This window comes from Salminus brasiliensis, chromosome 1 (genome assembly GCF_030463535.1).
Source record: "Salminus brasiliensis chromosome 1, fSalBra1.hap2, whole genome shotgun sequence".
NCBI classification, from domain to species: domain Eukaryota; kingdom Metazoa; phylum Chordata; class Actinopteri; order Characiformes; family Bryconidae; genus Salminus; species Salminus brasiliensis.
Genome location: NC_132878.1, coordinates 9,216,810 through 9,241,747, shown reverse-complemented (window position 1 = coordinate 9,241,747; position 24,938 = coordinate 9,216,810). Strand labels below are relative to the sequence as shown.

The 24,938-nt window shown below is 41.2% G+C and overlaps 1 protein-coding gene across 1 annotated transcript; it reads left to right on the top strand.

Moving 5' to 3' along the window:
- Positions 1 to 630: 630 nt before the first annotated feature.
- LOC140537872 (uncharacterized) lies at positions 631 to 21,411 on the top strand. The gene is made up of 22 exons (XM_072660168.1): positions 631 to 1,164; positions 6,863 to 6,980; positions 7,066 to 7,194; positions 7,278 to 7,583; positions 8,231 to 8,473; positions 9,562 to 9,807; positions 9,902 to 10,114; positions 10,199 to 10,513; positions 10,602 to 10,766; positions 11,607 to 11,912; positions 12,545 to 12,808; positions 12,958 to 13,086; positions 14,667 to 14,846; positions 14,963 to 15,064; positions 15,162 to 15,434; positions 16,085 to 16,336; positions 16,414 to 16,476; positions 16,588 to 16,648; positions 17,501 to 17,626; positions 18,451 to 18,571; positions 20,417 to 20,568; positions 21,285 to 21,411. The coding sequence occupies exons 1-22, from the start codon at positions 631 to 633 to the stop codon at positions 21,409 to 21,411; spliced, it is 4,425 nt and encodes a 1,474-aa protein (XP_072516269.1).
- Positions 21,412 to 24,938: the final 3,527 nt, after the last annotated feature.

Genomic DNA, 24,938 nt, shown 5'->3' with positions numbered 1-24,938 from the left:
CTTTCAGTGAAAGGTATGCTTAGCATAGTATCCTTCACTAGCATTACATTTTCTACCCGAGGAAAGAGAGGTTTTATAGATATTGTACAAATGTAGGTTGTCAGTAATGATTAGAGAGTCTTTAACTACACCAAAAACATTGTTTAACCCATTGAACACCTAAACAAGAGCATTTCCTCATCATGAAACAAACCAGCATCTAAAGTAGTCCTAAAGTAAAACAGACTGTGGACTGAAAGTGGACAAAAATGGCACCTAACCCAAAATAAACTTCAGGTTTTACATCATCTGATCTGTCAGTGGCCTATAATCATAGTGCACTATAATCTTGAAAAGGTCTAAAGCTCATACACTCTAAAATTAGCCCACTTGCAGCAACCCGAGAAACCAAACTGTGTGCTTCCTGTCTATCGCTTATGTCTCTCTCTCACTCTCTCTATCTTGTTCCCTCCTCCGTCCCCTGACACCTGATGTTGTCACATTACACTGTGGCTCTGGAGGGGGTTGAGGAGCCAAAGGAAGAGTCTGGTCTGAGTGCTCAGAGCTCACTTACCCGCTGGCGGGACAACAAACAACACTACACACCCTCACATCTACACACACACACACACACACCTGGGCTTGGGCGTGATGGAGCTGGGCCCGGCAACAGCAGCAGGTGGATCGAGTGAGGATGGCCATGCCCTTCTGGCTCGCTTTGAGCGGGCATTGCGGCTGGTTGTTCGTGAATTCCACGTTGACGTTGCTGCCTTCAAGCGAGCTGTGGAGCAGCGTCTGGACGAGGCCTCCAAGGACACTGAACCTTTGGCCAGCACAGTTGTCAAGCTCCAGGAGGAGAACCAGCAGCTGAAGGAGAAGCTGGAGGCTCTTGCCCAACTGGTGGAAGCCCTGCCTGGGATACAGATCCTAGCAAGTTCCAAAACGAGCTGTGATGATCTCCAGCTTCTTCAGAACAACGAAGTCCAGGCCCAAGCCCAAGTCCAGAGCCAGGGGGGTCAATGCTGCAGTCCAGGAACAGCGTCGCCCCTAGGGGAAGGTGGGATGGACGACCAGATTAGCACCTACTCAGCCCCTGGATCTGTGTGTGTAGATACAGTGTCTACCTCCTCCTGGAGCTCCACCACTGCTTCCACTGTTATCATGGATACCAACTATCAGGCCAGTGTGAGTTCATATTGTATGCAGTGTTTCTCTCAACGGGTTATTGTTGAAACGGGTTCTGCATCATGCACCAAGTGGTGAGCAATTTCTGAAGCCTACCATCTCCAGCTTGCAAACACACTCTGACCCTACAAGTCCTGCATGAACCTGTAGAGCCATGCTGTACAGAAGCGTCATTAATCAATTCAGATTGTTTGCTCAGATCAGATTTAGCTGTCTGACTGTTCACCTGTATCTGTGTGACATCAGTACATTTATTCACACCGTTTTTCATCCCTCCAATGACTGTTGTCACAGATAGTTCTCTCCTCCATTGTTGTTTTGCCATGCTGCTGGTGCTGACTGGTGACGACAGCACTAAGCACATGAAATCCAATCTGACCGTTTACATTCATGTCGCCAATGTATTCATGTACGACCTATGAAAGGCTATGTTCAGACTGGTGGCAAATTGGATTTGCTTCTCAAATCAGATCTGGGGAGATGACTGGACTGTCCGTACTGTTATCTACAAGTGATCAGTCCATATCAGATTTTATTGACAACACTAAAACAAACGACCTGGCCACAAAATGTTGGAATACTGATCCTGGCTTGTTGCTCAGATTTAATGATCAGCTTCTATAACAGCTAAATTAAGCTAGCTGTTATCAATGAAAGTTAGGCTTAGCATAGTATCCTCACTTGCATTCAGTTTTCTACCCATTAAATTGAGGTATTACAAATATTGTACAAAATTCATGCAGCATGCCTACAAATCAGTTACGGATCTAATCTGGGACTACATATGAAAGGTTATGTTCTGACTGGCTGTAAAATCGGATTTGCTTCTCAAATCAGATGTGGGGAGATGACTGAACCCACTTTGCAATTGATCCATTCAGAGTTTTGTGTCCGGACATCATGGTAACATTGTAAGTGCTAGCAAGCTGCTTTCATACATGGAAGCAGGAGACATGGAGGTCGCTCTGGATCGGATGTGGTCGTGTTGCAAGTTTTAAAAAATCTGATTCGAGTGGTCAGAGCGTCCAGACTGAGATGCATCTGTAAAAATCTGATTGTAATCACATTTCAAACCACCTCCAAATGTGGTTTGGATTTTTGCTAACCAGATTCCATGTGTTTTTTGGCTATCCAGACTATCAAAATCTGGAAACAATCTAGACGTGCTAAAAATCTGATTTGGGCTGGCAGTCTGGACATAGACAAAGTTAATCAAATCTCATTTGAAAAGATCAGATAAGACGTGTCTACACAACCTGAAAAAATCAGATCTGTGTCACATGAAGGCAAAAAGTCAGATTTGAGCCACTTCAGCTTGGTAATGTGAACGCAGCCTTAATTTGGACTAACAGGTTCTCAGTGTCAACCACCAGTTCTGGGCTTTCCTATACATCTGTCTGCATTCTCCATTCTGATCAGACCTAATAGAAAGCATAATGAGGAGACCCTGTATTCATTTAATGGACTAATCTACTAGAGCTGCCTTGAGGAAAGTGTACCTGCTGATACTGCTGGATAGGAGTGTGGTTCAACATTAAGCTATTCTAAAACCAAGGGAACTCGCACACTAATTGAGCAAACAAACAAATAAACACTCCCAAAAGGGATGTGTTACTTTTACATAATACATCAGTAAACCGGGTGCTTTTAATGGTGTGCAGGTTCCTCACCATCTCCTCATCACCATTGCTTTAACTTATCTTGAACATGCTTCACACTGGAATGTGCTGTGAAACCCACACTCCTTCCCCTCTCACTTTCCCATGTGGGACAGATGTCGCATGGTGATCAGTCTTACAGATCTCGTTCTCTCTCTCTCTATTTCTCTCTCTCTCTTTCTTTAGCTGCCCCTAAAAAGCCTTGTATATTTTTAGATAGGAGGGCTGATAGATGCCCTGCTGCCCCCCAAGATTTATTCTGGACTTTCTGCCTCTCCCTTCAAACTCAGACCTAAACTCAGCTCCCTTATGAACATCCTTCATCGGAATTACTGGTCAGATTCCTTTCATAAGCACGTTTCTCGGTGTGCCTCACATTAAGAGTGGGCGATACAGCAAAAATACAACATCACAATACTTAAAGACATGGCCTGATAAACAGTGTGTACCGCATCACAGTAAATCCAGTCATTTTTAATATTTACACTCTATGGACAAAAGTATTGGGACATCTGCTTCTTCATTGTGCTTCTTCATATCTACTGTTCAGAGAAGATGGCTTTCAACTAGATTTTGGAGGAGCATTGCTACGAGGATTTTTTTTTCATTGCATTTAGCAATAAGAGCATTAATGAGGTCAGGATGTTGGATGGCACATCTGTGTCAGCAATAGGTGCAACTTAAAGTAACTGAAGGCATTTATTAGAAGGGGTGTCCACAAACATTTGGACGCAGTGTGTAGGTGAATAGTAAACAATATGCAGTATTGCAATATGACATGCAAATCCGGGTCCAAGCCTCTTTTGAGCAAGCCAAGGGCAACAGTGGCAAGGAAGAACTCCTCATATCGAAAGGAAGAAACCTTGTGAGGAACCAAGGCTTAAAAAAGAGGAACCCATCCTTCTCTGGTCGACACCGGATAGCACAACAACTGACAGAACAACCACAGCTTCCTTTCTATTCAGGAGAATTGCTCTTTTAGTGTTTCTTAAGGGAGTTCTTCCACACGTCCAATGTTCAGCTTTAGACGTTACATCCCACCATCCAAGTCCTGATGCTGAGGTCTGGACTCCGGGTTGGTCAGTCCATAGTTTTGAGAACAGCAGCAGCTTCAGCAGTTTGATTCGTCTGTTTGCTTTTCTCAGTTAAAGCTTCCAGCTCCACATCCTTTCAAGCCCACATCACTGAGCTGTTTTCTCACTGTGGAACGATTGACACATGTTGATGGTTTCAGATCTGAAGTGAGAGTGGAGCTTGATTTTCCTCTCTCTCAAAAATGAAAGCTTTAAGGGTCATCATTTTTTACTTTTTGAGCTTTTTGATTCATTTTTTTTAGAATCTCCTGCTTTTCCCCTTAGATTCCTTCTTCCTTCTGAACGCCAGCGCAGTATACATATCTGATCTTCTCAGAAATATGGTTTTAACTGGGAATTAAATAAATGACTGGCGGTCTCTGGCTTATATAGAGTGCTGTATATAACAGGAAGATTTCAGCTGTATGCGTGTAACACACACAAACATGCACACAGACAAACACACACATACAAGCAAACACTTCCTGCCACCCCCACAGTACTCATTATTTGATTTAGAGGGGGTTCAGGGTCTTTTTTTAGAACTAATGAGGAGGCGTTCCATTGAGCTTGCCATACTCTGAAGTTTCCATTTGGGTTGCTGTATCCTATCTCTCTTTCCTCATCAGGGGGCACGACTAGCTGTTCCAAGACCCCCCCCCCCCCCTCCTACACACACACATTAAAACATGTGGTCACATAAGGACTCTGATTTCCAATGTTAACATACAGGAATATTAGATTGTAAAATATCTTTACAGGCAAAATGTAAATGAAAATGTGCTACACCAGGAGTAACCAATGGCTGCAGGCCTTCACTCCAATCAAACCATAATATACAGGATTGTGTTATTTGGCCTTCAAACAGCTGTCTGTTTATGTGCGCTTCTGATATGCTGGAGTTAAAACCTGCACTCCGGCCCTTTATGGATAAAATTGGACACCACTGATCTAAATAAATAACTTTTCAGTTGGTCACTCCTTGAATATCAGAACTATAAAATTACATGCCATTCATATAAATAGGCATGCTCATATATTTATACTTGACAGCAAAACACTATTCTGAGAATGTGACTGAAATGTGCATGGTCTGAAATAGACCTACTCAAAGTACAGAGATATAAATAACACAGGATCAACTCCAGCTTTCCCAATGAAACTCACTAAATGTGTAAAGCTATTAAATGAATCCATTAGAGTGGTGCATGTTCACAGGGCTGAATAAGGTGTAAGAACATTGCTTTTTATGAGAGGCCTCTTACTTAAAATAGTGGACCAATAGATAGATAGATAGATAGATAGATAGATAGACAGACAGATAGACAGACAGACAGACAGACAGACAGATAGATAGACAGATTGTGTGTGTATTGCTGGCATTAAGAAGCCTAGAGTGTAGAATAGAATTGACCAGGGCTGTTTCAGAACATTTAATGGCCATTAATCACTCAAATCGCATTACTTTGGATGCAAAAGTGACAAAGAACTTCAACTCCATTAAAAAAAATCATGACTCATAAGTAATATTGATTGCCAGATGTGATCTAGATCATTGTATTTTTGGTATAGGCTTACGTTCACATTTCCAAAACCTTCAGGAATCATTCTAGGTTTAAAACAGGTTACTTGTAGTATCAGCTTGTGTTCATACCTATCCCTTGCTATTTAATTACTGGTAAATTGTGCATGTATGAACAAGGCCTTATGGCATTTATTAAGTATTTGAAGTATGTAATGCTAGTTTACACACACACACACACACACACACACACATACACACATATATATATACATATGTATTATTTCTTTTTTTCCCCTTTTTTTTAGCCTAGGCCTCCCCCGTGGCATGGCAATTCTCTGTTTTCCCTTAGTGGTTACATAGGCAGCACTTCCTTCAGCCCTTCTCCAATATGCCAAGTGTTAGCTTTTAGCCTTTTTAGCCTGCCTTTCATATTCTCCTGAAGTAGCTGTTGTGTTTAACCTCGAAAGGCTTTCGCTAGTGGGCTGGGTGTGTTAAATTTGGGTGTGTGGATAAACAATTGTTACATAACAATTTTGGGGGGAACTAAACTCTCATAATTCTAAAAAAAATTATTCAACTATTCAAGATAAGTACAGTTTTACGTTATAAGCCCCCTTACAATTACATTATTCATTGCAATTACAATTATATTATTAACTGTTTTCCTACCCTTGTCATGGGGGATTTCTAGCTATGCCAATCTGACTGTTTTCCCAGTTACACAAAATACCTGATTTAACTAATTAACAAAGACCAGGGCTGTGAATCTGTACCATAGAGGTACACTATATGTCCAAATGTTTGTTGAAACACCTGCAAATAAATGCATTCAGCTACTTGAAGTTGCACCCATAGCTGACACAGATGTAGAAATGCCCAACGCTTGTCTACCCTTGTCTACCAAAGTCTTGTCTAGAGAAAGTCTACCTGTAGAGTATGACTCTCTTAATCTATTGACCCCATGCCTTCCCTAGACAGTAAAGATAGATAAAAGCAGGAGAAACATAATTTGAGGAAAAAACAATGAATGTAAAGATGTCCCAATACTTTTGTCCCATTCGTGTTGTTGAAATCTTCTACACACTGGGCCTATGCACACATCAGGGTTCTTTAATTCTGCTACTGGGAGAGCCAGTGTCTAGCCTTTCATTCCTCAAATACACCAACTAAACCTGTCAACTAAGAGATTGGTTAATTCACATCTGTTTCAGCAGGGAAATCCCCAAACTGTGCTGGACACTGGTCCTCCAGGACAGGAATCAGAGTACCCTGGCATACATACTATCTTACTGACCTTTCAGAGGAGAATCTGAAAAGGAGGAAGCAACACTCCTGCATGCAATACTCTCGAAATTAAAGATGCCAAATGGAGTTCTCTGGTTATGCAAAACCTTTCATATATTCAGATAAAATGTTGTTTAATCCACCCATGTGTCTTATAGCTCATATGCAGAGATGGGGAGGAGGAGGAGGAGGAGGAGAAGGAGGATGTAGAAGAGGAAGAGGAGCAAGACCCTTTACCTTCAGCTGGGCTGGAGAATAACCCTGAAAAAGAGCCTGGTAATAGTGTGAAGTCTGAGTTGCAGTTAGCTTAGAATGACTGTTTATGAGGATAATACATGTACACACTTCTTTGTCCAATCAGATTCCTCTCAAGATTTGGAAGAAGTAAAGCCACTGGTCAGCAGCCAGCTTGCAGACTCGCTGACCATGACAACTCCTCAACAGCTACCTCTTAACACAGTGCCTAGACCTGAATCACCTTTGGGAAGTGGTAGGTCTTACTTCAGCCGCCCCTTTAGTGTCTTGCGCTGTTCAGCTGCTGACTCCTCATTTCTATTTGATTTTCTTCTGAAGAATATTCTGGATACTCCTCAGTGTCGCAGGAAGTGATGTCATCGTTAACCAGTCAACATGTGACATCTGTGGCCATGACTACCAGACAGCGCCCTGTAACTGCTATGAGCAGAGCAAAAGATCTGGCGGTTCATAAGAGATCCAAAACCCAGATGACTATGGATGACATTTGTTCCCAAACTACTGCTTCCAGCCAACTCCTTGCACCATCATCTACAACATCCCAGTCTTCCAGGACACCACTGATCAACCAGCCAGCTTCCAATGTCGTTACAAACAATGCAGTGGAGTCCGCTCTGAAGACTGGCAAGTTACACTCAGAGTTCTTTGGTCAATTCATCAACTGTCTTCCCACCCTGGTCCTGGAGTATCCTTGGCCTTGAAAATTGTAGTGTTTTCCTAGTTTCACACAACACTTGATTCAACTAATTTACAGAGACCAGAGATCTTGTACTACAGAGGAACACTACATGTCCAAATATTTGTGGACACCCCTTCTAATGAATGCATTCAACTACTTTAAGTTTCAACCATTGAGAACACAGATGTGCAAATACACACAGCTTGTCTAGTCCCTGTAGAGAAGTACTGCCAATAGAATAGGACTCTCTGGAGCAGATCAACATGAACCTATTGACACCATGCTGCCTAATGTCAGGTGTGATATAGGTGGTTATAAAGCCCCCCAGCATTGAGCTGTGGATCACTGGAACTGTGGTCTTTTGGGATGAGTTGGGGTGGTGATCATCCAACATCCTGACCTCGCTAAAGCTCATGCCGCTGCATCCGGTCAAATCCTCACAGCAATGTTCCAGAATCTAGTAAAACTTGCCCTAAAAAATGCCCTAAATGTAAATGATTGTGATAAAGAGGTGAACATAGTAAAGAGCCATCAATTACCACTGAAGCACCTCAGCTCTAAAACCTGTCCCATGTTTCTCCTTCATCTTCAGAGACCCAGGAAATGAAGTCATCAACCAACAGCCAAACTATGTCTACTGTTTTAATGGCAGGGACCCAAACATCTGGAGGCGTTAAGGGTAGTTCATTAAGCCCTAGACCTCTGAACACATGGAGGACACAAACCAACTTGAGCTCCTCTCTTAACAAGACTATTCCTCCACCTGTACAGTTTAGCCAACCATACACTTGTATCTCCACATCAGAGCCAACCATAGAATCCCATCATCTAACCAGTAAGTGAATCATTTGCACACCACACCAAACTCTGTTTCCTGACACTTTCTTGTCTTTACAGGCACAGTGAACACTCTTGGTCAACTAGTTGTTCTAGAGATATCATAGATCCCAGGTCTTTAAAATCTGGACCTTGAATCAGTTAATGCAATTGATTGACCAGCAAAAGTGTCAAAAGTATTCACATTCATTACTCAGGTAGAAGTGTAGATACTATGGTGCAAAAAGACTTCTATAGAAGTAAAAATGTAAAAGTACTGGTTTCAGAACTACATAAAGTAGAAAAGTAAAAGTAATGGAAGGAAAACAAAGGCCGAAAGCTTAGGTCGCGCCACAGGGGTCTATAGTGCACTAACCCCCCCCTCCCCAAAAACACATTTCTCTAAAAGTCATAATGAGGAGAATGCTCTATTAAAATGTTGATGTTAAAAATGTTGGGCTGCACTAGGCTCCTGTTTCAGCTGCAGATCTGCCCACTGAAAATGAAGCATTTCAGTAATATCAGCTCTATTAAAGGAGCGTCTCTGTGCTCTACTGAGCATTAACATGAGCTTCATGGAGGAAAATATGAGGAGTCGTTGTCTAGAAGTTTTGTGATGTTGCAAAAAGTCAAACTTCAGAGGCATGTGATCAATAAGCTTTATTGGAATGTAAATGTGGGGCTCAGTCGGGATGGACGTCTTCATACTAAGCTACATACGTCTGCTTTGTCACACTTTCTGGATGACAAGATGTATCTAGATAGGTTTTTTGTTTGTTTTTTTTGAACGATGACAAGCCAGAATTTAAAAAAAGGAAATTTAATAGGACTAACGAGGTTATTTTTAAAAATGTAAGGAGTAGAAAGTACAGATAATTGAGTGAAAATGTAAGGAGTAAAAGTAAAAAGTCAACTGAAAAATAAATAATTACTCCAGTAAAATATAGATAACCAACATTTCTACTTAAGTACCCCTGCTGACATCTCTGACCAGGTAGGATTACACCAACCAAACATGACAAAAATTCCAGGATTGGAAACTGGATTCATGGTCCAGATTTGATGACCTCTGCGATCGAGTTTTGTTGTTTTTTTTAAACCCAACAGAGAGCACCTTGGAGGAGCTGGAGGCAAAGTCGGAGCTCTCTTTCCAGCGGAACCCAAAAGCTGCCATGGCAAAACCAGTGCAACCTCTGGGTGATATGACTATTTCCATAAGCCCAAGACGCCAAGAAACACCAAAGAACCTAAACTCTATAACTGCCATGATGCAAAAGCCAACTGAGATTGAACAACCAAATCCTGAGAACATCAAACCAAAGGCAGTTACGGAAGTATCCTCCTTTACAAATGGCAAGTGTAGCAGCTATTTCCAAGTGTCTCTCAACCTCTTGTCCTTTTTCCCTCAATTAAATCCTCACATCATGTTTTGTCAACCTTACATTAGGAGGCACTCTGGAGTCGCATGGAGTGAATCCTGTGCTCAGCTGCCTGGAAAACGCCCCTGCAATGAGTCCTAAAGCTGTGCTTGCAACCCCTCAAAGCACTCTGAAACATAATACAGCGACTACATCTGCAGATGACCATCATGAGGCCCCTTTCTCCGTCAAACAGAACGGTACTGCCACGGCCAAACTGTCCGATGCTTCCTTTAGAACTGGTGAGTTTTCTCTTCTTTTCTCCTTCTCGTGAGCTCCTCTCCAAAACCCCCTGACCCCATTTGTCCCTGATCTGTTTCTACCAGAGCGTTTGCTGTCATCACAACTAATCAGATCAACTGTCAACGTTCAGTCCGACTTGGTGACCATGACAATCCCGCAGCAACCTGCCAGCACCGTGACTGTACCCATGAGCCCTAAATCTCTGAGATCAACCAACCAGAGCCCTACTCCATTCAGATTAACCTCTGCCACTGTGAGACAACCAACACCAACACCTTTTGCTCAATCGGCTTCCGAATCCAGTACATCTGTAAACAGCCATCACGTGGCTCCGTTCTCTGTGACATCTCAGATGGCTGCTTCTTCTACGACTTTGGAATCTTTCTTTAGAGGAGAAGGTGATTAAGATCTCATTATTCACCGTCAGCTCTCACCGGTGTCCACGGTGTTTTGTGATGTTGAAATATTTTGTTTATGTCCTTATAGATCAATCTCATGCAGTCCGATCAACCACTCAACAGGCACAGCACCCTGTCAGCAGTATGAGTGTTCCTATGAGCCCCAAGTTTCTGAGATCAACCAACCAAAGCCCTACTCCATTCAAATCAGCATCCACACCAACGCCAATAACTGGCTCACCCTATAGATCTGGTGTGTGATGTAATGACATTTGCTGTCTATTGTTAACTAAACAAGCACCTTTCACTGAGCACCCTGAGTAAAAGTGCAAGTGCAGGCTAGAAAAAGTAAGTAAGCCCTTAAATGTAGTAACCGTAAATACCCTTTTGGCAGCAACCACCTTTACTGTAGCTGCTAGCGAACACACAAACAAAGGTTTTTGCAATCAGTAGAGTCTTCTGTAGGTGTCTCAGGCTCATTTTGTCACTTTCAGGATTTCCCCTTGTGCTCTTGGAGTGATCCTAACAGGATGGACACTTCAGGAGAGAGTAGCAACAGTCAGAATTCTCTCCATTTTTAGATAACTTGTCTTACTATGGATTGGTGTACACAATTAAGTCATTAGCAATGCTTTTGTAGCCTTTTTCAGCTTCATGCATTTTCATAACACATCTTCTTTTGAGACCATAGACCTTAAGTTGTTTGCATGAGGTCATGGTTCACACTAATCAATCTTTCTTGAAAAGAACAGAGCGGTCAGTAACCAGGCTTGGTTTGCCCTTATTTAATGGGCAAAGCACCAGTGAAACCTACACTTCCAGTCTCATCTACTTCACTGAAAACAGCTTTTTGCCAATTAGCTCTTGGAGAAGTCATTAACACAGAAGTTCACTTACTTTTTCTAGCCTGCATTGTGGACGTTTACTTAAGGTGCTCGATAAAGGACATGAACGGTACATGAATGGACTGTTTTTGTGTAATTAGTTTAGTTAGTGTTTGTGATAGTGATTTAGATAAAGATCAGACCACATTTTTATTAGTAATCAATACAAAATATTCATGTTAACCTCTTTATTTCTTCAGTCCAAACAGTGAATGGCCCTGGTTCTGATAAAGTGGTGTCCTCAGTGAATATTCATGAAGCAGCGGAATCTCAAGTGTCTGCATCAAGTCTCAAAGTTCAAATAAGCCCAAATTCTCCGATTAAACCAACAAGCTTTAACCAAGCTCAGTCTTCTTCTGATAACCTGAAGCTCACAAAGTCTCTTACCTCCAACTTTAACTTTGCTCAGCCTGGTACCACTAGTCTGAATTCTCCCAAATCCCCTACTACTACCCAGAAATCACTGTTCGGCCAATTACCTGGATCTCCACCAACATCTGCCATTGCTAAATCTGGTGAGTTGACATGAAGATTTATTCTCCCTATTATATAATAATAATATACACTATCTGGACAAAAGTATTGGGACACCTGCTTATTCATTGTTTCTTCTGAAAACCTTTTGTTGGAGAAACTGTCTCTACTGTCCAGGGAGAGCTCTCTAGATGCATTGGTGTAAGGATTTGATTGCATTCAGTGACAAGAGTGTTAGTGAGATCAGGATAGTCACCACCACACCTCATCCCCAAATCCCCAACTCATTTTAAAGTATTGGATGGAGCGCCAGAAAAAAAGTCCACTTCTCCACAGCTCAATGCTTGGAGCTTTATACCCCTCTAGCCAATGCCTAATATTAGGCATGGTGTCAATTTGTTCATGTTTATCTGCTCCAGAGAGTCCTATTGTATTGGCAGTACTCGTCTACAGGGACTAGACAAGCTGTGTGTGTGCATTTGCACACTGTATCAGCAAATGATAAAACTAAAAGTAGCTGAATGTATTCATTAGAAGAGGTGTCCACAAACATTTGGACATGCGGTGTAATTCATATAATAATGTTATTGTAAACATGAAATATATATTTTATCACCAAAGTATAAATATATAATATATAGAACATCTGTAACAATGTTATGTAACTCTTCAGGTCGAGATAAATCAGCTGACAGTGATGTTTATCAAGAATCTCCCACCATGGCTACTCCTCAGTCTCCTGTCTCCTCTATGACACGAATAAGCCCTCAGATGCCCAGGAGACTGATGACCTACAACCATGCCCAAAGTTCAGCGACCAATCTCAGCCGCACCCAATCTGTTATTCAGCTCTCAACAGCTGGCTTAAACTCTGTAAAGTCATCTAATGTAACCTCACAGCTCAATGGAGCCTCATTACCACCAACTACGACCCAGTGTAAGTACACATGTCATAAGTTCTGCCCAGCTGCCGAGTATCCTGTTGCTACTTTCCAGGATACTCAGCAGTGCTAGTGAGCTGGGCACCAGCCTCTTTTTCCTCTTTTGCAATTAGCATAACTAGATTTTGTCTCCTTGTTCAACCAGGTGCTTCTTCAGCTCAACAGGAAGCGAGGCCAGCTGTGAGCAATCTGCCTGCAGTCTCTCGTACTTTGTCACAGCCTCAGCTGTCCATTGGTTCTCTAAGCAGGCGTGCTGAGTCACCTTCAGGAAGTGGTAAATAAGACGCACACCTGCTACTTCAGCTGCCACCTCTATTCAGAGCATAAAATGCCTTGTATTGTACCCAGCCGATGATTGTAGAAAACATGGAGAGCGCAACGTCTCTCAAAAGTGGAGCCCCCAAAGGTCTCTTGCAGAGACGCCTCTTGCAGTCTGATGTGTAGCTCCACCCATCCCCATATTTTCCATCTCAGTTTTCTTCACTAAACTGTCTTCCCATTTCCAGTGTCTAGTTCCAGCAGTTAGTTGTCCCTGTGCTAATACTGGCCCATTTCCCCCAGAAATCAGTTATTAAAACCATATTCTGTTTTATCATAAGAAGGCTGGGTTACACTTAGGAATGAAGTGGTTAAGCCTTGGCTGGAGGAGACACCTGCAGGACCTGTAATGTGTGAAACTAACATGAGCTGCACTTTTACTGTTGGAATAGTCCACTTTCCAACAAACTCTGAACCCCAGAGGACAATCTGCTCTGCTGCTGCTATGTAAGCTCAGTGAAGGTAGTCTGAGACATGCTGTATCTCTGAGAAGGGGGCGGGTCTACCAAATGAGTAGGCAAGCCTGGTCATGCCTCTAGTCTCTACTCTGGTTCCAAATTTGGACAGTTTTGCCTTCATTTCTATAATAACGAATGGAACCATGGTGTCCATGTTTTGTTACAGTCATTGTACCTAGCTCACAAAATGATGTATTAGGGCATTCTAAGAAGTTCTGGGGGCAGTGGTGGCTCAGCGGTTAGAGTGCCAGGATATCGATAACAGGGTTGTGGGTTCGATTCCCGGGCTCGGCAAGCTGCCACTGTTGGGCCCTTGAGCAAGGCCCTTTACCCTCTCTGCTCCCCGGGCGCTGGAGTTGGCTGCCCACCGCTCTGGGTGTGTGTGTGTACTCACTGCCCCTAGCTCACTAGTGTGTGTGTGAGTGTGTGTTCACTACCACAGATGGGTTAAATGCGGAGGACCCATTTCGCTGTACAGTGCACACTGTACAATGACAAATACGTGCACCTTTACCTTAAGAATATCTTTCCTAGAAAATCTTTTTTGCATTCTTGACATCTTCCAAGAACATCTTTAATATATGACATCTTCCTCATGCTTTGAACACAGACCAACGTAAACAGACTTTCAACAGTATGCCTTGAATGTGCATTACACATTTTAATCACTTAACTTTATTGTTGACTTCCCTTGATTCATAATTCTTTTTAATTCTCTCAGAATACTCTGGCTACTCGTCAGTATATTCTTCAGTGTCACAGGAAGTGAGCAGAATCTGCTCTGCTTCTGCTATGTAGGCTGAAGGTAGTCTGAGACATGCTGTATCTCTGAAAAGGGGCGGGTCTACCAAATGAGTAGACAAGCCTGGTCATGCTTCTAGTCTCTACTCTGGTTGGTTTCATTTCTATAAAAACGAATGGAACCATGGTGTCCATGTTTTGTTACAGTCATTGTACCTAGCTTATAACATCCTCTTCAACATCCTCCTCATGTTTTAAACACAGACCAACGCAAACAGTATGCCTTGAATGTTCATTACACATTTTAATCACTCATAATTCATTTTAATTCTCTCAGAATACTCTGGCTACTCGTCAGTATATTCTTCAGTGTCACAGGAAGTAAGGTCATCCATAAACAGCCAGAATGGGACATCTGCCCAGCCTGCCTTGACTGCTATAACTCGCATGAGCCCCAGAACTCACAGGAGACCAGCCAGTCGCAGCACAACACTGTGCTCTACATCATCACAGATAGGTACTGATCAGCTAGAGCATCTACTGCATCCAGATGTGGGTGCATAATGTGTTTGTGATGGATGCTCAAGAACCAAGACTCAAATATTTTGTTCTTCCCTTGTACCCTTGTATCAGATGTCTCTCCAGCATCACAGGAAATGAGGTCACTCTCCCGTATCTCCTCACAGCCCCAGCTGAACTCTTTCACTAGACGAGCAGAATCACCTTCTGGAAGTGGTGAGCTCTGCACTGCTGTTACTCCTACATATAAAATGGACCATTTCCATTGATCATAACTGACCTTCCATTTCTGTCTCTCCTCTCATCTGTGTAGAATATTCTGGATACTCCTCAGTTTACTCCACAGTGTCACAGGAAGCGAGTTCAGTTGTTGAGGCTCACCACAACCATGCATCTGTAACCACAGCAGCCCCCCAAGCTCCCTTCACTTCTCTGACTCGCATGAGCCCTAAGCCCTTCAGAAGATCAACAAATACCACCCCTGCTCTGCCTAACCCATCCCCTCCACTAAAGTCCAAAGTGTTTGGCCAATCAACACCAAGTACAAACTCATTTCCACCAATTATTGAATCTACCACTGAATCTGGTGAGTAACACGAGGAACGTCCATCTGTGTGTGCATGATCTCATAGGAAGCAAAGGTTCAATAACAACTACAACTACAACATAAAGGTATCTCCCAGACAACATGCCCATGCAGGGCCGGTATGGGAAGCCAAACTAAGAACCAGAACGTTTTGTCTATGGGTTCCATGTTGGGCCAACATATAGACACCACCAGGGTCAGTGATGGGACCAGGAGGGGTTAAACATGGGTCCCACCTGGGTTTTACCATGCCATGATATCTACTGATATCTGTGTTAGTGAGGTCAGGATGTTGGATGATCACCACTCCACCTCATCCCCAACTTATCCTAAAAGTATTGGATGGAGCACTATCCACCATTCCAGAGAACACAGTTCCACTGCTCCACAGCTCAATGCGCCAGCTCATGTCTGGCATTAGGCAGCATGGTACCAACAGGTTGATGTCTATCTGCTCCAGAGGGTCCTATTCTATTGGCAGTACTTCTCTACAGGGGGTAGACAAGCTGTGTGTGCATTTGCACATCTGTGTCAGCAATGTAAAATAGCTGAATTAGATGAGGTGTCCACAAACATTTGGACATAGGGTTTATTTTTCCTAGTCTTTACATGAAACCCATGTTCTTATGTGTTGGTCTTTGTTTGACCAGGGAGCTCAGTGGTGTCACAGGAAGTGAAGTCATTGGTCAGCAGCCAGTATACATCCATGTCAATGTCACATCTGACCGGCACACACATCTCCCAAGACAACCCAATCCCACAAAGCCCCAAGACTTTCAGCAGACCAGCCAACCCCTCTCAAGCTCCTCCTGGCTCTGCACCCCATTTCAACCCTATGCTTTTCAGTCCATCAGCTTCAGACCCAGCTCCTAAACCTACTCCAGACTCTCCCAGCAGACCTGGTAAAATAAATGCATTCCTTAAAGTCAATGCATTATATCCCGTTTTTCTCTCTGCTGACGTTATTTCTTTATTCTAGTGTCTGCGGTGAAGCCATGGACCTCCAACCAGAAGATAAATACAGGTGTAGCTAGCACCTCTGGTAGGCTTTAACTTCATACTTTCTACTGATGCTATGCAGCTTTTCCCTTAGACCTCCGAGTGTCCTGTAATGCTTTCATAGCTTGTGGTGCTCCATCTCTTCTGTTTTCAGATAAGGCCTCAACCTTTTCCAAGTCAATTTCTTTCTCTGATTCTAAAGAAGTCAGTGAAAAGTAAGGACCATGAGCTGACAGAATGCATGTTTATATTATTGTTGAATAGGAAGCATACACAGATCAGCCATAACATTAGTCCCATTGACAGGTCAAGGGAATAACATGGATCTTCATCTACAGCAGCAACTGTCAAGAGAAAGATATATTAAGCAGCAAGTAAACAGTCAGTTCTTGAAGGTGACGGAGGTGTTAAAGCAGGGAAAATGGGCAAGCATAAGAATCTGGGTCAAACAACATGGGTCAAACTGTGATGTCTAGACGACTGGGTCGTCATGGGCACCTAAGGCTCATTGATGCAATTCATGGAGGCCCCACCTCACTACTTACAGGACTTAAAGGATCTGCTGCTAACGTATTGTGGAGCCCAAGCCTTGAATGGTCAGATCTGTTGTGGTGGCACAAGGGGGACCTGCTAATGTTAAGGCTGATCTGTGTATTTTTTTTTAATGGTCAGAAGCAGAATATTGTATCTTTAAAATGGTAACTTTCCTTGAGAAACTCCCTAAACAAGAACAGTAAGACCTTTAAAATAAAAATAAAAAGGTATTTACAAGCCAAAGAGGGTGTTGCTAAGTACTGATTGTGCAGAGTGGCCAAAGTTTTGCTTTGGGCCCTTATCCCTTTTTGTTATTTTGAAACTGTAAAAATTGCAATAATAAAAGTAATCATGCTTAAAATATCAAAGAAATGTGTCATCTGTACCTGTATGCCTTTTGGAAATCAGTACCAGTAGTAGATATTTTGACCAGGTGTGCCTAGACCTTTGCATGCCACTGTGTATCTTCTATAGGAAGAGAAGATTGATTATGAGGAAACCTTCACAATGGCTGTTTTCGGGTTGTGTTGTAGTTTCATTAAGAAGTCCATCACTGTGGCAGCTGGGAAGAGTTTGGTGAGGTCACTGACACTGCCGCGGAACATGGGCTTCCAGGGAAAGCAGGCCTTGTTTGAAAGAATGGATTCGGAGCCTAGCAGGTTGCTATATCTAATGAATGAGCTGCTTCTTTAAGCTGCACCCATTGCTGACACATATGTACCAAATGCACACACAGCGTATCTAGTCCCTGTAGAAAAGTGCTGACAACAAAATAGGACTTTCTGGAGCAGATAAATGTGAACCTACTGGCACCATGCTGCCTAATGCCAGACGTAGGCTAAAGGGCTGTGGAGCAGTGGAGCTACTGTATTCTCTGGAATGATGGATGATGCTCCATCCAATACTTTTAGATATGGGTTTGGGTGATGATCACCCAACATCCTGACTTCACTGACAGTCTTGTCACTGAATGCAAACAAATCCTCACAGCAATGCTCCTGCAAAATCTAGTAGAAAGTCTTCTAGTAGAAATGACTCTAGAGACAGTTTGGAGGTAACAATGGATGAGCAGGTGTCCCAATACTTTTGTCCATATAGTGTATGATGAGGTATCAACCAACATATATACCAGAACTGAAATGCATAACATCTTTCACATTTGCAACCTCGCATTCTTCCTCTCAAACGCTGTGCCTGCCCCCATCAACTTGTGTCATCTGGCAGTAGGTGGAGCTGACTGGCAATTGACAGCGTCTTAAAGGGAAATCAATGCCGACCAGTCTCTGGAATCCGGAAGCTTACTACTACTCCATTACTTGTTGGCTATGTTAGCGTATTAGCTCAAATGCAAAACTGAACAATGGAACATTGGACACCTAGAATGTCTTCATTGACGGACAACATTTGAGTTCAGCCAAACTATCACTGCATCACGAACACACACTGCGTATGAACCTAATACAGATGGATTCTCTCTGCTCAGGGTGAAGAGTGCTGAGTCAAAGCTTAAACTGAAGAGATCTCAGAGCTGCGACACATCCAGCGCCAGCAGCATCAAGCAAGTTCTTTTAGAGTGGTGCCGTTCCAAAACCATTGGCTACGAGGTATCATTTGCCACAGTTTGATACCAAGATGAATGTCTTCACAGTGTTGTCTTTGTTCATTAGGATTGTAATGCTGTTAAGTATTAAGTATTGCGTACAACGTTTAGTCTGTGACTCCTCCCCCTCAAGGACTCTCTGGAGCAAATATCCATGAACCTATTGGCACTATGCCTAATGCCAGGTGTGGGCTAGAGATGTATAAAGCTCCCCAAGATTTGAGCTGTGGAGCAGTGGAGCTGTGTTCTCTGTAATGATGGATGGTGCACCATCCATTACTTTTTGAGATGAGTTGGGAAGTTGGAGATGAGGTGGGGTGATGATCCTCCAACATCCTGACAACCTTATTAACAGTCTTGTCACTGAATGCAAGTGATTCCTTACATCAATGCTCCTCCAAAATAGAGTAGAAAACCTTCTACCCTCCAACAAAAGCAGGGGAAACTCTTTTTTAATATTCTTGATTTCTGAAGAAACAATTAATGAGCAGGTGTCCCAATACTTCTGTCCATATGTTGTATGATCAACCAGCATGTATACCACAACTATACGAACCTCCCGTATCACAGGACATCCCAGACTGTGAGGCTTATGGCAATAGATGGGATCCCTTGCTGGGATTTGAACTTATGATCGCCTCACCATTGATGATAAGCAGCAGTTAGACTGTAGGGCCGGTCTAGAGCTTTGAAATTACACTGCATGAAAACACAGGTCTGAGTAAACTTACCTTTCTGTTCTTCTTGTACACAGAAATGTGAGTTCAGAGCTGAACAGAGTGAAGCATCAGTCTAACTGCCTGCTTTTCAGGACAGGAAATAAATTGAGGGGAGGTAACAGACTAAACATCTTAGAAAACATAAAAGTAATTTCAGCTGCGGCTCATTTACTAATGTTTTTGAGGCTCAACTCAATATGTATTGTTGACCAAACTGAGAAGCAGAAGTAAAAAATGTGAGTTAAGAGAACTTTTGACTAAACAATTTCGAGTTAAGTCAACAAACACTCTGTAATTAGTTACATCATACAAGTACAATGCATTTCATTTCATGCTTAGCATCCATTATTTGTTAGCACATTTGTCTGTTTTATGAAGACATTTTAGCAACTGATTGTACTGATACACTGTAAACCCAGATAAATTCAACTAACTCAGCTTTATTTAACATTTTGCATCGAAGTTTTTAAGTTATGCTTTATTGAACACATTGAAAAGTCCATGTTGAATGTACTTAAGATACTAAACATTGTATGTTGGAATAACTCAAAGTAGTAAAACCCCTGACCCCTAACCTAACCTTGCCTTTTTCAAGCGTTTAACCCTTTCATGCAGAAAGGCAGTCAACCATTATATACAATATAACTGCATACCCAAGAGAAGGTAGACTGAGGGGAACAACAACATACTGGCAGGTGGGGGGGGCATGCCTAGTATGCACAAATATCGTGCCAGGAGCCAATGGGAAAGGTGTGAGTTTTACTATGGCCCACACAAGCCACTGTATATTACTGAAGCAGCACAGCTCAGTCAAATACTGGACTTGGACTGGAAACCCTAAGGAAAAGGATCACAAATATACTAAATATACTAAATACCTAACTCAAAGAAGTTAAGTAACATGTGGGAGTTCTCCAGTTTTATGCACAACCGTCTTGGGTTTATTTGGGTAAAACTACTTGTGGGATTATTGTGGAGGAAATAATGCTGTGTAAGGTCATTGCTCCTGGACATTACACTATTTTTACATGTGAAATTTGTGTGCAGTTACATAGATAGTTCTGTGGCGTCATGTAGCTTTCTCCTTGTCTCTCTCTTTCTTGCTGTCTCTCTCTCTCTCTCTCTCTCAGCACATAAACATCCATAACTTCTCCTCCAGCTGGATTGATGGAATGGCTTTCTGTGCTCTGGTCCACTCCTTCTTCCCCAACGAGTTTGACTACAACGAACTGAACCCTGCTCATCACAAACACAACCTCGATTTAGCCTTCACCACTGCTGAGTAAGTGTGTGTTTCTGTCATTTTCAGGCTGAAAATATCTCAATATTGTTCGTGTAGGCTTCTGACCTTTCAGCAGAAGCAGCAAGACAATATTTGCAAAGTAAAGTATCCTTTACAGAACCTACACTGGTGCTAGAATGGATGTGAACACTTTAGAATGTGTAGTATTTCAGCATAAATATGACCTGACATTTGATCAGACCCTCCCTGAAGTCCTTAAACCATATGAGGGAAACAAAAAAAACATTAATGGACAAAAACACAAAAAGATATATAATTGGACAGGGAATTCGGTCTTAGCAGTGAGGCTAAAGAATGAAATGTCAGGTTTTTTTGGGAAATTTTCATGCCTCTTTATAAGCACTCATGTTCTACAATTATTACATTATTTACATTATAACAACCATTTTTGCAAAATAGTATGATTTATCTTTACATTGAATCTTTAAACATTTAAATGTTTTTCAAACATACATTTTTCTTTACAAAAATGGTTCTTAATAAAACCAAACTTATTTTTAGAATTTCCGAAAAATCTGTGGTGTTGATGTAACATCATGCTTACGTATTTGGCATATCACTCATGAGTGTATATTTACAGTATGTATGTATCTAATGTTTGTTTAATAGGGAACTATAACATTAGAAGGAACAATCTGTTGCCAGCAATAAAGTCTTACAACATCATTACATTACATCTCTTATTTTTCTCTCAGGGAGAAGGCAGACTGCATTCGTTTGATAGAAGTGGACGACATGATGGCCATGGGGAAGAACCCTGACCCCATGTGTGTGTTTACGTATGTTCAGTCCTTGTATAACCACCTTAAGAGATTTGAGTGACCCCTCTCCTTGCTAAAACACAGCGTGGTTCCTGCCTCAACAGTGAGAAGGCATTTACATTATTTTCCATTTTTTTCAAATGCTCAGTTTTTTCAAATACTGTGTTGAGTAAATTGCAGTTGCTGAGATAGCTTTAGGTGAATATCCACTGAATTAGTAGAATTGGAATAAACAACATATAAACAGCTTATACTTGTATATGTAGTTGATTACAAGTAGCTTCATAGCTCTGCCTGGAACCTTTTAAAATGCATAAAAAAGGAAAGTCAAGGTAAATTAGCTGATTTTTTGAATTTTTCCCTATGTATATTTAATGGTCCCAGATTCCTGAATGCCACAAACAGGCCTGTTCATAGAGAAACATGGCTCATGCAGAGTTACAACAGGACTGCTGCCTGAATGGTCTGGAGCTATCTATGCTGTTTGATTTAAGAGGTCATTTACATTAAGCTTTATAGCAGCTTTACAGTAAGCGCTGTAGTGTACAGTATAATGAGATTGTCATAGGAACTGTTTATTGGAAAAGGTAAAGAAAAGGTCAGAGTGTGTCCATGAGATGAAAAGAGTGTGTGTGTATTGGAGGGAGAGGTTTGCTATATTGTAGGGAAGGGCAACATTATCAGTGGCTAGGTTTTTGAAGAAAGCGATCTTGTGGGCCAGGAGGTGTTTGAGTGTTCCTTTTGTTTCCACGGAGGGGGTCAATGAATGAACAATAGCTGGGCCTAATCTTTTGGTAAATGTGTCTATCTATCTATCTATCTATCTATCTATCTATCTATCTATCTGTCTGTCTGTCTATCTGTCTGTCTGTCTGTCTATTGATCATCTATCTATCTATCTATCTATCTATCTATCTATCTATCTATCTGTCTGTCTGTCTGTCTGTCTGTCTATTGATCATCTATCTATCTATCTATCTATCTATCTATCTATCTATCTATCTATCTGTATGTCTTTCTGTCTATCTCTCTGTCTGTCTGTCTGTCTATTGATCATCTATCTATCTATCTATCTATCTATCTGTCTGTCTGTCTATCTGTCTGTCTGTCTGTCTGTCTATTGATCATCTATCTATCTATCTATCTATCTATCTATCTATCTGTCTATCTCTCTATCTGTCTATCTGTCTGTCTGTCTATTGATCATCTATCTATCTATCTATCTATCTATCTATCTATCTGTCTGTCTATCTATATATATATCTATCTGTCTGTCTGTCTGTCTGTCTATTGATCATCTATCTATCTATCTATCTTTTAATCTGTCTGTCTGTCTGTCTGGCTGGCTGTCTATCTATCGATCTATTGATCTATCTGTATATCTGTCTGTCTGTCTGTCTATCGGTCTATCTATCATTGTATCTCCTTTTTTCACTTTTTGATGTACTAATCTTTACATTATGGAAGAATGTCATGATAAATTAACCAATAGAAAGGCTCCAAAATAAAACATTTTTACATTGAATATTTTCCTTCTCCAGTGAAATTTACCTTTTGAAGATACAAACCAAAGTTTTTTGGAGCATTTCTATTAATCCATTTTTCATGAAATTCTGACACAATGTAAAACAGAGCTTTCTTACTGATAGTAGTTTTCTTAAAGTCTTAAGATTACACCTTCTAATAGCAAGTTAACATCATAAAATTCTGTCTTACAATCTGTGTCTTACATTCTGCTAATTTACTGCTGGAATAGTAAACAGGCAATTAAATATCAGAGTAAACCATGTCAGAGATATAGATATAAGGATGTTATTGCCCTGCAATATTTCTAACATTGTCTTTTACAGCAACAAAAATGTGAAAGGTCAAACATGATGTTTGCTTTTGCAATATTCAGTTGCAATTTCGGATCATTTTAAGAGCTGGAAGATTTTTTTTTTCTAAAATATGTTTTCCGAGCAAACATTTAATAAAAGTTGAGTTGAGAGTTGAGTTGTTTTCATTCATGAGTTGTGTTACTCTGAATACAGATTACATTCATTTCACATATTTAAGCCCTTGTGTTACGACTAGTCAATGGCTGAACAAGTGGTTTATGTAGCGACTGCATAGTGGAACCATTTCTGTAAAACAGCATGATGAATATTTACATTGACTTCTTTAAACATTTAAAATGTTCTTCTAACATATCTCTCTTCTACAAAAATGGTTCTATATAAAAACAAACCTATTGTTAAGAGTATAGGGGAAATCTGCTGTGTTGATGTAACATTTGGCGTATTATTTATGAGTGTATATTTCCAGTATGTATGTCTCTGATGTTTGTTTAATACAAAACTACAATATTAAAAGGAACAATGTGTTGCCAGCAATAAAGTCACAGAAATCAATCTCTAAATGAGCACTTTGTGATTTCAGGAGTGAGAAGTTTATTGTAGGAATGTAGGTGGTCCTCTGGCTGATGGCATATGGATGGTCTGATCTCCTTTGTCAGATTTGTGTGATGTGTGTTGTCCTCAGTGTTTTGGGAGCACCACTGGGTGATGGACTCTAATGACTGCACTAATGGGCAGTTCATATCAAACGCTGGACTCGACGCAAGTGTGTCTGCGTGTGTATTCCAGGCGCGAGCTTACGGTTTAATTATGCTAATGAAGCGTGAGGCGAATGGACAGAAGAACATAGAGAGATCTGTGTTGTGATGATTCAGACTGAAAATGGGCAGCAATGGGCGTCAGAAAACTTACAGAAGCGTCTCTAATACACTTTAAAAAAAGAGGTGGTACAAATGGTCCTTCCAACGATGCCATTGAACCACTTTTGGTTCCATAAAGAACCAAAGAAATCACTTTATGTAAAAGTTCTTCTAGATCTAAAAGTTATTCACACTCACGATTATTTTGCAAAGTGGATCTTCTATGGTGTTTTTAATGTTTTTATATAAGTTGATTTGTTAGTCCATATATTTTGTTAAGATGGCATTTATTTATGTATTTATTTTCTCAACGATCTCGAAAGTTGTAGTATAAAAAAATAACAATATAACAACAACAACAATATTATTATTATTATTATTATTATTAATATTAATAATAATAATAATAATAATATAACATTACCGTCACGTTAAAAAGGGGGGGGGGGGATAATTATCTTTCAATGGAAGTCAATGTAAAACATTTAAATTCGCCATTTTGGAGAATTAATTTTGGTCCATTCATGATGAAATGTTAATAAAATATAAATTCACATTATAACAAGAAGGTAAAATTGCGAATAACAGTTGTTGTATTTGTTATTAGACAGATCTTTCACTCTAAACACGCTACAGTTCTTTAGACCGATTGACAGTGAGATGTTTTCATGGCAGAGAAGTTCCCGAACAGGCAGATTAGGGCAGTAATCTTTGGCTCAGATTACTGTTTTACTGTTTATTGTGGAGCCCTGGTGTCCACTGCTCCTAATCCGTCCGGCAAAATAAAATCAGCCTTCAGATTCAGTCCTGAATATTACCATCACAAACCCCGAGGATCTTTCCAACCGGAACATCACCATCACTAAGATCATCATTCAGATCAACAGGAG